Source organism: Epinephelus lanceolatus, chromosome 3 (genome assembly GCF_041903045.1).
Source record: "Epinephelus lanceolatus isolate andai-2023 chromosome 3, ASM4190304v1, whole genome shotgun sequence".
In the NCBI taxonomy this organism is placed as follows: domain Eukaryota; kingdom Metazoa; phylum Chordata; class Actinopteri; order Perciformes; family Serranidae; genus Epinephelus; species Epinephelus lanceolatus.
The window spans coordinates 7,327,274-7,340,281 of NC_135736.1; the positions used below are offsets into that span (position 1 = coordinate 7,327,274).

The window sequence follows — 13,008 nt, forward strand, 5'->3', positions numbered from 1 at the left end:
GGCCATGTCCACACGTACATCGGGATATTTAGAAACATAGCCTTTTCTATGTGGTATGGCCTTTTGTCCACACTGACTGTTTTATTTCACTGAAAACAGACATTTTGTAAAACCTCTTCCAGGGTGAAGATTTTCAGAAACCTTGTTTCCAGTGACGGACAGGGAAAACTGAGTTTTTGGCTTGAGATGTCAGAGAGTTCCATGTTACCTTCTTTGTGAGGCATCACAAATGAAGTGACATTTTATTCAGTGGCAGTGGCGACCAAAATAGTGCTGGTTCTAATCTTGCTCACAGGACCTTTTACATGTTCACGTATAAATATAGAATAACTCCTTTGCAGAGGTGTCAGAATGAACTACAGAGGTCACTGCTATAGGTCGCCTACCAGTAGTAGAGAGTTCCAGGAATGAATCCTCACACCCGGAAATGAGTTGGAATTTTAGGACTCAGGTTCCCTCGTCTTCAAGTCAGTGGGTTTTTTGAATGGATTTTTGGTGCTTGAGATAAGGTCTGTGGACAACACATGCACTTTTGACCTTTTGATTGACGTAAGATACATAAGTACATACCATACATATGAATTTTGAAGCTTTTATGTGTCTTAAAAAAGTGGCCATATTTGATCAAAGAATATCATCATACTCAAGACGGCTTTACACCCTCGTCGTAGTAGGGATGTTAAATCATACAACCATAGTGTAGCTCGTCCCCAACGTTAGCTTGTTACCTCTGGTGATTGCATTTAGACTTCAAAAATCACAAAAGTGGTGTTCATTTGTGAAGATTATCTTGCTGAACAAAATGTGTATCACAAATGTTTGTTTGCCACAGAGCTCATTTTCTGCAATAATCTAAAGGAAAAGTCCATAGGCTTTTTGATGAGGTAACCAAAGCGACACTAACTTCCACGTGACGTTGGCCTACAGAAAAACATCATCCCTGGAGCACTGTATAGCTTTGTTTCAGGCTTTTGATTGGCTACCATTTTCTTCTTCTTTGCATGGTTTAATGATAATGCAGCCTGTTGGTTTGGCATGCTCTTGACAGCACTTTAGATGTGTTAAATGTTTTCATTTGAATGGAGATTTTTTTTGTTTTTTGTTGCGTTATATTTTTTGAGGTAGAAGAAGGTAAAACCCCTCTTTTGAAAATACCTGTGAACCTGTTGACAAGGGCTGAAAAATGAAGCAAACTAGACAGTGTAAAAACTGCAGTTCCTCAAATGGCCACTTGAGGCTGGCTCCAAGCGTATGTCAGTCCCCATAGACCCCCATGTTAAAATGCCCAACTTTACAGCAGAAATTGACATTTATAGCATGGTACAAAAAAAAAAGGTTTGGTCTCTATAGCTTATGGCAACATTAATGACAACTTTAAAAGAAGTGTTTTTTTTTTTTTTTAAAAATTCACCCATTTACATTTTATCAAGGCTTAAAGTTATGCATCAATTAAGGGCGTGGCTTCTTTGATGGACAGGATGCCTGTGAGTTAGATCCATTCCTCACTCCTCCACAGCTCCACCCTCCCATCCAAATATGGACCCTCAGATATTAACTAAAATATTGCTGAATTCTGATTGGTGCATTTTGACATCACCTTTATTTAGCACAGAGAAGACAAAAAAACAACACAACACTCAAACCTCCAATGTGAAGTAATCAAAACCTTGGCAGAGAGTTGTGACTTTTTGTAGGACTCCATCACAGAGTAAGACTGAGTTGAGAAAGGGCCTTTAACCCATTTATGTGCAAATAAGTTGAAATATAGGATACTACAGTCCTCCACTAGCTGTTGTTAAAATGTAATCAGATGGTAAAGAAAATTAAGTCTCATTTTAGAGACCTAAAGAGTCTGTACACTTTGCCACCACAGGGGGGCGACAGTGCAGCATTGTTGCCACATACAGTTAAATGTTTCATAACTCACCCTTTACCCTCTGCACTTCCTCAACCTCAGCTTTTATTATAAAAACAGGAACAGATCTCTCTGACTCAATCATGTTTTGTTTTACAATCAGACATTTCGATAATGTCACAGAGAAAGAACAATAACAGCAGGCAGTGCTTATGAGTTGGTCCGTATGAATCCGGCGCTGTATGATCCATCTTCTTCCATCAGAGGTCATCGTGCAGAAAGCATCATAACAAACTCTGCAGAGGGAGACAGAGACAGCGGCAGATCCACCGATAAGGACTAATGACACTCTAATATCATAACAGGACAGCATGGGAGGCCACCACATCATTTTCAGGCCGCGTACTGGAAACTAACACAGCTCATGCTGTAATGTAATGACAAAATGCTGCCAGTGTCATCAATTTAATGAGAAATTGAAGCAGTAACAGCATGATATATCAATGAAGAAGAAAGAATATAGCAGCATTTCAGCCGAAAATTTAAATAAAAGTTGTTGTTTTTTCTGTTACTGAAGTAAGACAGAGTATAGGACTGGTTTTCTCTGCAGGTATTAAACCTAGATCTATATTCATTAACGGGATAACAACTCCAGCACTTCCACATCCAGGCTCTGTTCATCTCTTTCTGTAATTGGTAATCAGTTTGACTTACCGCTCATTTTAGCCGTAGCAGTTATTACAGATTCACTTGTCAATCATGTTGTCTATTGATAGTGTCCTGTCAATGAAACCCAGCTCGAGGCAGGTTTCACTAAATCAGTCCAGTCAATCATGTCTTCCATTTCCCAATGTGCACCTGAAGCGCTTTACTCTGAAAGACGTCTGATTGTAGGTGTGAATCTATTGATTGACTGAGCACGAAAGCTTAATTCCAGATTAACCCACTAACATTATCTCTTGAGGTACTCCTTGAACCACTTTCAATAAAAAGAAGTAAACCGAGCGTAACAGCAGCTCCTCGCCGTCCTGACACTTGAGTTTATAACCTGCCACCTGGAGATTGAGAACGAGCTTCTCACCGCTGCTGTGGCTGCTTGTTTCCTGCCCGCGTGGCTGAGCTGGACAGATACTCCAACGCTGCCCCAGGGGCTAATTGATGATAATGAGGAGCACCTGCTTATCGATCCCTTCTGGGACTGACACGCCTATTCATATGTTCCCAATAATTGTAATTGATTGGATTGTTGAGACAAGATAAAGAGGATCACACCTCTAAGCTCTCTGTGTGCTGCAGCCTATAATTGCACTAACATGGATGTGGTGTTGATGACGCCTGCACATGTGCGCATCGAGGTGTATGCTGACATTGACGTGTATGTATGGGTGGTTGTGTCCCACTGTATTGTTTATTTGCTTGTGAGGTCAAATATGGTAATGACATTTCTCCAAAGTCCTTGAGCTGCCCAAGTGTGTGTTCTCTGTGTGACATGTGACAGGTGTCCAGGCGTGTGTATTGATTGGCTTAATGCACTCCTGATTAGATTGGGTTGGCCCATCCAGCTAACCCATTTTGACGTGACCATCACTCCTTTCCCATCTCACCCTTTTCCCACCTCATTTTTTACTCATTTTCTCCTTCTCTCCCCTTCATCCTCAACCCATTCCAATGAGATCCAATGACCTCTCTGCTTTGTCCTCCCTGGTTTGCTCTTCCCTCCTGTCTGATGTACTCACACAGCCCTGTCAGATGAGCTCAAGTAACCTCTTCATCAACACCACAACCATCATGTTCCAAATGTGTTATGAATGGATTATAATTGGGATGCTTGTGTTCTGCACTTACGCTATTCATTATATATATAAAAAATGGCTATACTACTCAGGCCCCCAGGAAGTGCACCAAGCTTTGGAGCCAACTATCATTGTGGCCAACCAGTGGAATTACACCTCCTGAGTCTGTCACGTGATGTCATTGGGCCCAAAAAGCCTTTTTCCTATAGACTTCCATTGGGAAAGAGAAATCTGCAAATCAGTGGATACATTTTTTTGAGCTTCACAACCCTGCAAAATGACTGGTTTCATCACCAGGATTTAATCCATTTGGTCCAATAACACATGGAAAGTCTAAAACAGCCTCAAGATTAAATCATTTTATCTCCATTCAGTTTAGTGGAGCACTAAACTGAGCGCTCGCTCTGTGGGCCCAGTGATGTGGAAGCAGCTTCAATCATCCGGGTAATTTCATACCAGGGAAACAGAACTTTTTTGGCTTCATGTGCCTCTGAGCAACATTCAAAGGAATGAACAGGGTCCTGCTCCAACACTGTATCCAGGTGTCTTAATACAGCCATGTTACCACTGGATTAGCAGAAAGCTTGATGTTACAATAGTTTATACATTATTTTCAGCAAAATTTCCACAGTTTATGTAGATTTCTAGGTTATGATTTCAGTTGTTCTTCCACATCCTTAGCTAGTAACTTTTTAAAATGTCTTTAGTTTTAGCTAGGTGTTTAGCTAGGTCATCCATTAGGCTACTTATAGCTAAGCATTTCAACTACTCCATTTCTTTTATCATTTAATCCATTCAATGAACTACCTATTTCAACCATTTCTTGATTACTTTTAATGATTTTGACTTGCTAATTCACACACTCCAATGACTCAGAATGGGTCACTTGTTGGTTATTTTAAAGGAATACTTCAACCACAAAATGACCATTTGGATTTCAGTTACTCACCCCACGTTACCTTGAACTCATGAATACAATTAAGTATTTTTTGCTGTTTAGTTGGATGATGATAATACTACTCTGAATATGTAAGATAAAACACTTAAAAGTAATGCCAGACTGTTTCTGATACTGAAGTAAAGGGTGGAAAAGTAGCCTAGCTAATGACTGATAGGTCTTTCCGACTGAAATGTGGCATTTATAATAACGGGAGCCAATTAACAGTATGTGGACTATTTTACTAATAAAATATCTGTTTTATCCTAGTTCTCATCACATAGGCGTCTCATGTTATTTTGAGCTGCAGTGGTGGAATCAGAGTGTAAAATAGCAGCACTATCACTGCGTACTAAAATAAACTTTGCATAATTTCAAATCCTGCTAAAATCATGTGTTCTGTGTTGTAAACGATCTCTGTGTTTGTTAGAAACTCTGTTTTAAAACCAGCGGAAATAGAGCCCTGGAAATATTAAATGATTCTACTGACCTGTATCAGCATACAGACTCCTCTTTTTTCCCTGTCATTCTGGACTTTTGTTCATGGATACTTTTTCCCTCAGTGATCTGATTGGTTAATGATCGGGGTGTTGACAGCCTGTGATCCGATACATGAAGCAGGTTAACTGTTCAGCATAAGTTACCGTGGTGATTTATCCTGGTAAAGAGAAAACCAGCTTCATAGTACTGAAAACCCGGAGTTAACCGTGAAGTTACCTCACTAACTTGAAATCCTGCTTTGTAGTACAGGCCTCAGGTGTGCTACTCGTCTCTGTGTGAGACCTATAATGTTTTTGCAAAACACGTGTTTGGGAAGTACTGAGCATACAACTGGATAAACGAGACTTGGATTATACTGCACGAGTTGCGTGAGAGTTGTAAACAGATGTTTTTAAATACTTCTACTGTTGTAAAATGTGGACCCTGATTTCTTCAATTCATGAGGAATGTTTGGATTCTGTATTCACAGTGGAGGCATACAAGAAAAACAAAGTTTTCTTCACAAATTCAAAGTCACAATGCGTGAGTATTTGATACACATATGCTCATTTTGCAGGTGAAGTGCTCCTTTAAATTTACTAAAGATCAGCTCCAGCTTATTTTCCTGCTAGACATAAATATGTTAATTGTTTTTTAATCAAATCACAATTTCCCATTTTTTCGTTGAATTTATTTGGGAATTAGTTTGTCCTCCCATGTACCAACTTGTGCAACTGCAGAAGTACCCCTGCGTACAAGTGCACCCTTGTCTCAGTGTTTTATTGTTGTGTATTATTAATGGTTTCAAAACTCTCTCACACCTTGCCTGCAGCCTATCCACTCCCCCCCAACACGTCCCCCACGTCCCCACCTGCTCACCATCAAAGTCGATGTTGCCGTCCTTGTTGAGGTCAATGTCGCTGAGGATCTCCTCCAACTCGCCTTTCTTCAGCTTCTCCCCCAGGAGGGTCTTCATGCCCTCCTTCAGCTCATCAAGCGTGATCTTTCCATCACCGTCACAGTCGAACTGCAACGTGTGCAATTAGAAGAGCAACGAGGTGGTGTACATGACCATGTAGTGAGCGAGAAGAGACAAATCATAGATGAAGAGGATTAGAGATGACACAAGGAACAGAGAAGGAAAGAACGACAATACATGTTTCTGTGCTAATGAGGGGGGTGGAGAGATTGGTTCCAGAATGATGTCTTGAATAGGGGTGACGAAATAAAGACAGAAATAGAGGGAGAGAACATTATCAAGAGTAATACACAGACCAAGAGATTCAGAGATTTCGTCACGCAGAAAAAGTTTAACATTTACAGTGTATAGTTACAACATGACTGCATGTGGATCCTGGAAGTCTGAAAACAGCTTGAGTGTGCAGATGGGGCACTGCTGACTCATAAGGTGTTAGAACTGAAGTGAGAAAGACTTCTGAAGTGACTATGAGGGCTGAGTTGAGATGAGTTGAAAATGGATTCTCATTTGTCACAGAGTAGACGATCCTCTGAAGTTGTGGAAGTTTCCGTTCAGAAGTAGTGAAGCTGAGAGCTAATTTATTATTCCCTGCAGACGTCAGAACATGCGAATTTCAGGACCTTGACGATGACGCATGTGTGATGAAGAAACACCAGCTACAAGATGAGATAGATGAATATGAAGCCATGCATTAAAATAGAGGGCACGTTTTAAACCTTTTATGCAGAGGAATGATGCTCTTGGTGTCCTCAATAAAACCCTGAGCTATCAGGCAGCCCAACTGGTTCAGGAAGAGATTGGTAAGTTGAGACAGAAATATTGTTACAAAGCTCACTGCTCAGTAAAGGTTATTCAAATAACAAAGTTTTCTTTATTGCTCCAAACAGCTGTTACGTTTTGAGGTGTATGATTAAACCCTGTGTAATATTCCCATAAAGAAAGCAGATTCTTTATCCTTATGCCTCAGCGCCGGCGGTAGATGTGACTGGAGGCATTATGTTTCAGGTTGTCCATCCATCCATCCGTCTGTATGTCGGTCCCATTCTCATGAATGTGATATCTTAACTCTTCACAGAATTTTTTTTTTTCAAATTTGGCACAAATGTCCATTTGGACTTAAGGATGAACTGATCAGATTTTGGAGGTCAAATTTAAAGGTCAAGGCAACTGTGACCTTGTATCCGTCTCTTGGTCATGAACGCTGTATCTTGAATTTCTTCAAATTTGGCATGAAAATCCACTGTGAGTCAAGGTTGAACTGGTCAAAGGTCACTGTGACCTTTGTCCATCTCATTTCATGAATGCTAAATCTCAAGAAGGCCTTGAGGGGATTTCCTCAAGTTTGGCACAAACTTCCACTTCCACACTAGAATTTGGTGGTCAAAAGTCAAGGTCACTTTGATGTCACAAAATATGTTTTTAGCCATAATTCAGGAATTCATATGTTAAATATGACAAAATTTCACACAAATGTCTAATAGGCTAAATAGATAGATTTTGGTGGTCAAAAGTCAGAGGTCAAGGTCAAGGTACTGTGTCCTCGTCCTTCTCATTCATGTGAATGCAATATTTCAAAAACACCTTAAGATAATTTATTCAAATTTGGTCCACTTGGATTCAACAAGGATCTAATTTAAATTTGGTGGTTGAAGGTCAAGGTCACTTTGACCTCACAAACCATGTTCTTTGGCCATAACTCATTATTAATTATGAAAAAAATTCACACAAATTTCTAATAGGATTAAATGATAAAGAGATGGCATTTTATATCCAAAAGGCCAATGGTCAACTTCACTGTGACATCATTATGTTCTTTAAAAACACTTTTCTGGCCATTTCTCAACATAATAATTCAGGAACAGAAGGGAAGACATTTGGCCAGATACTGAATTGGTGACACTAATCTTGGGTGTCCACCTTCAAACTGTGCTGTTTGCATTGATTTTCTGTGCTGTCAGGTTGAAGATGTGTGTCCATGTTTTCACAGACATGGACTCAACTTTCACAACTGTAACTGCAACTTGAGGGGTTCACAGAGGCATACAACTGCGTAGTGGTAATTGTAGTTTAAATATTGTTATGCCATAATTCTAATGACATAAATTACTTCGCTGATAGGCTTTTATTAGGAGCTACAAAGTGGTCAAACTAAATGCCTGGGGCTAGATTTCTAATTAATCCCAGTAGCATATTGCACTCTCTAATATGTTTTCAGTTACAATCATTAGGGGCACATTGTACGTGTTGTCTGTTTTGCAGTAACCATTAAAAACCTATCATGCTGTATAATGTGTTTAACGGATGAACCCAGGTGTGTGAAGCTGTGCTTATAAATAAAACCATCAACTCATTTGTTTTGCTTGGTCAGAGACTACGTCACACCAGAGCTGGGCAATGGGGGGCAATCAATTCAACACTTGTGAACCTGCCTCTGTACTGACATCAGTGAGAGCAACTCAATAGATATTTCCTCCAGACCAATGAGGCACAAATTAACAGGTGAGTCAAAGAAGTGTATATAAATAGTGACACTTTGGATGGCAGAGGCCAGCCTCCATAAAAACGTCATCAGTAGGAATATTTCCCTTTTTCTTCTGCATTCATAGCCAACTAGCCCTTTTTCCTCAGACTTGTTTACAAGTAAGAGCCATACACTCTTGGAACTCTCTAAGGAAAGGTCCTGTTACACACTTCAAAGTACTGTCACAGCACCAGGCCCCTTTCACTTGCTTGATGCCAGATTTCTTTACAGTTCCTAGCCGGGGACCTCTTACCTGTTTGAAGGCGCAGCGGAGCTCCTTCAGCCCGACCATATGAGCTGTCTCAGCCAGCATCCTCGGCCCCATTAACTCACAGAAATCATCAAAGTCTACATGACCACCCCCTGCAGAAAGACAGAGGACACACACACACACAGATGAAGACACACACACGCACAGGTTGACTACTAAGTAATAACTTCTATGCCTCCCTGGAGAGTCTGTACTAGACATATGGATTCATGCATTAAGCATTAAGGTGTCAGAGGATATTGGCACATGCAGTGTCTTTTATGTCATTAGCTGTGTAGTAACACAGTGGTGGAAGAACTATTCAGATCCTATGCAGTTTAGCCACACGTACAACACTGACATACTGTAAGCTTGTAAAGTCATCATGGTAAATCCATATGTGTTAGCAAACAGTTGCTTATTTACTCATGCAGTAGATACAACAAGGCAACATTAGCATTCATTTGGAGTCTGGTTTCTGGCAGCAAATTGTCACTATCCTTTTAGCTTTGTTTTGATCTCCACCAACTCCTATGAGACTGATCTGTTTTTTTAGCTGCTAAATGATAAACTGAGTCCACCAGCTGGTAGCTTACTTTGTCTGCTTTCAATCTGGTTCTGGACAGGTCACCTAATGGGTTTTAAGAGCTTTTGAACTTATAAAAGCTGCTTGCTGCAATGGTACGATGGTAAGACTAACCAGAAACAATAAAGTTGCAGGTCATGAAAAACAAAACAATGAGATGAAAATTGCTTAAACCCATCACTGTGCACCCCTTTTAAAATTAGGCTACATGCAACCTTGAAACTGAGAACCGAGAACTGCTGTTCTTCTAATCATTATTTTTTTCATGGATAATCCTTGATTTGACATTTACAGTTGTTACAGCTGTCAAGACGCCATCTGTGCACGCTGGCATGGCACTCAGGATCTCTGATAAACATTATAAGTTGCCCAATAAGACAAAATTACCTTTTTGTAATTTTCTTGTTATTCGGAGATAACAAAGCTTGTTTTCTCGAGATAACAAAATAAAACAACCTTCTGTTTTGTCATGATAATGGGTTAATTACACTGCTATCAGAGATAATAGAGCTTATTCTCAAGATAATGTAAATTATGAACTCATGATCTCAAAATAACAGCTTTTTTTTTTTTTTTTTTGATAAAAGCATTGCCTTGGCTTCTCAGCTTCTGTACAACACCCATTGTCCATCTGTGTGATGATTATAAGCCTCATGGGGCCAAATTTTTTTAGATTTGGTGTAATAAGTAGATATCCGGGCCAAGACTTTCCCTTTGGTGTGTTGGTCATTTCAGATAACCTCTAATAACAGATTAATGCATATGAATGCAGGTAAATTTTAAAAAGCTAACATAAAGCTAAATCGTTGTCATATGGTAGCTGTTGGGTTTACAGATTGCTGGCCAACGCTTTCCACCTCTCTACACAGATTGTTTATGTGCCACTCAAATGTGATTTGTCAATCCTAATCAGATTACAGATGGGTAACAAATGGTAACCGGCTGGCTTAGGATATCAAAATCTTGTCCCATTGCTTACAGATTTTGCATAATATGCAGATATCTGTTGATAGAGATTAGGCTACATGTAGTAATCTGATCAATTGTTAGTATAAAAATAATGATAAGAAAAGTTTTAAGTAAGACAATAGCAACACCACAATTGAGCAATTTCCTCAAGAAAAAGTATGAAAGTATTTGGGGAAAAATTGACATAAGTATCACACATAAGTAAATGTTCATATGTGCTGAATGGCCCCTTTCAGTATGATATACATTTCTGCGATGGCCAATTTTTTTTACCCCAACTTCTTTGCCTGAAGCCATGTTTTGCTGATTTTCAACCACGTCTGTGTCACTGCGGTGTGGGGAGCGTGTGAAGATGAATTTAGTGTTGTGTTGTTCGCGAACGAATCGTTCAAAAGAACGAATCTTTTGAGTAAACGTACTGAACTGAATCACTTCCGGAACGGATTTGTTCATTTCTCAGTTCAGTTGAGCTCAGCAGCGAGCATGCAGTCCGGGAGTGGAACTGCCGATTTGGTCTGTGTGAACAATGAATCACTCGTGAGTCGCGAGGCAGCCAGGGTGCAGGGAGGGACTGCCTACCGTGTGAGGAATCACTCGGTGAACGAATCACTCGGTGAATGACGTAACCCAGATCCCTGAGTGATTCAAATAATTTCTTCTCACACTTTCAAAGGGGCCATTTTCTCCAAGCTAACGGCTAATGTAGCCAGGAGTCAAGCCACATAAACACAATCACACACCTCCCAACTGTTTTAACAGACTTAGTATCCAGATAAACAAACTTAAAACATTAGGCTGGCCAGTAATGAGACTCAACAGTGCAGGGCAGACGCAGCGGCAGCTCAGCCGTGTATCAGTTCAGTGAGTCTAACTACGCAGTACACAGTCAGGGCTCCTCCCGCAAAGCACTGAACGATTCGGTGAACGAATCTTTTGAACGAATCTTTTAATGAACTGATTCTAGTGATTCAGTAACATCTAAAGAACTGCTTTGCCCATCACTAGATGAACTGTGTTAAGGCATCTCCCAAGCATGCAGTACTGGGCACTCCCTGCCCGTGCTGTGAGTAAAACTCAACCAGAGGACACAGAATGTGTCAGTTTGTGTCATAAATGACGCGTTTTGTGTCTTAGCTGGCAGATGGGCAGGGAGCACCGGGAGTTGGTGGCACAGGGGAAACCTGAATGCAGTTCATCTGCACACACTCTGTACTCGGTGGTGACACAGACGTAGTTGAAAATCAGCAAAGTATTCCTTTAAGAAGCTACAGTAGTGAAACCTCTGCACACTGTAGTTACCTAAACCAATTAATGGAAATATTCAAAGTCCAAATACGAGTACTCAGTATTGTAGCCTACTTGAATAAGGCACTTAAGTAAAGGTAGTAGTAATAAAGACTTGTAGGTGCAACAAATGTCATGCAGAGTCTGGGCTGATGGCTCTCATCTCTGACAGCGCAAGCAAACGTGGTGGTGACTACTAGTGCTAGCTGCACCAACAGTGCTAACAGTGCTAACAATAGCAACAGTGCAGTCAGAGCTAACAATGTTAATGGAGTGGAATCAGAGGATGGGTGTTACGCTTACATGCACTGTTGGGAATAGAATGATGTTATGTGTTTTACTATAAGTTGTGTTTCACTATATAAGTTTTAGATGTGTGAACAATGAGAATACTGAGATGATTTCAGCTGATCTGAATGTGTTTGCTTTGCAGAAGTGGAGAAGTACAGGAGAGGAAGAGCCATGAAGTCTGAGGAGCACATACCGCAATGCTTAGATAATTAGTTTCATATATGGTAAAAAGAATAGAAAGTGATATACAGATAGTAAGGTACAGCACGTGTAGGGAGTTGTCTTGTTCTCTTGTCTTTCAAAACAGGAACCACGCCCCCACCGCCAGCGGGAAGGAGTCAGATTAACACGAGGCAGGGGCGTGGTGTGGTGAAGGAGGAAGTGGAACTGCCAATGAGAAGAGGACAACGCCTTGCGTGCACAATGACACTCTGTTACGCTCAAATATACTGGGTCAGGGAAAGGACAGGAGGTCAGACTTCGTGAACTGACACACCTTTGTTGTTCGTCAGGGATGTGAAGTTGAGACCCAGAGCTCTGTAATTTTATTCCTTTACTGCTTTATAAACTACATTAACTGAGACCGAATATCTTCTCCTATTGCTTCATTAAAGAACACGCAGGACTGAGCTCACACATAGCACATTGGAGAGTAGGATGAGACTCTTAGTCCATCAGCACTAACATGCACGCGTGGTTAGTCTGGCTACCAAAGCAAAAACTGGGATTACAACACATACAGAGAGAGCGTGACTTCATTCTCCTCTCAGGATGCCATTACTCCACCATATCTTTACATAGCAAATAGTTGTTTGCTGCTGTATTAATGTTCTAAATAGAGCCTTTAATACAAAGCTTCAGTGTGAAAAGTTTATGAATGTCCTCAGTGCATGGAGGCGATAACAATGCATTCAGCTATCTGCTCATTATGTTTCCTTCAACCCAGTTTTGTTTTGTTTGATCCCCATAGTAATTGTCAAAACAGACTGATACAATGGGAGGGCTCGTGTTATTAGTTTGACAAAAGACAGGCTTATTTGATAGCGTAGACCAATAGACTCAG

The 13,008-nt window shown here is 40.5% G+C and overlaps 1 protein-coding gene across 1 annotated transcript in view; it reads right to left on the bottom strand.

Annotated features, from left to right (window-relative positions):
- Positions 1-5,518: 5,518 nt before the first annotated feature.
- Positions 5,519-13,008, bottom strand: part of cabp4 (calcium binding protein 4) — a 28,416-nt gene continuing 20,926 nt past the window's right edge. The window contains exons 6-8 of the mRNA XM_078163245.1: positions 8,819-8,928; positions 5,887-6,092; positions 5,519-5,543 (exon numbers count right to left, since the gene is read on the bottom strand). Coding sequence (XP_078019371.1) covers positions 5,519-5,543; positions 5,887-6,092; positions 8,819-8,928 — 341 coding nt within the window. The remainder of the gene's footprint in view (positions 5,544-5,886; positions 6,093-8,818; positions 8,929-13,008) is intronic.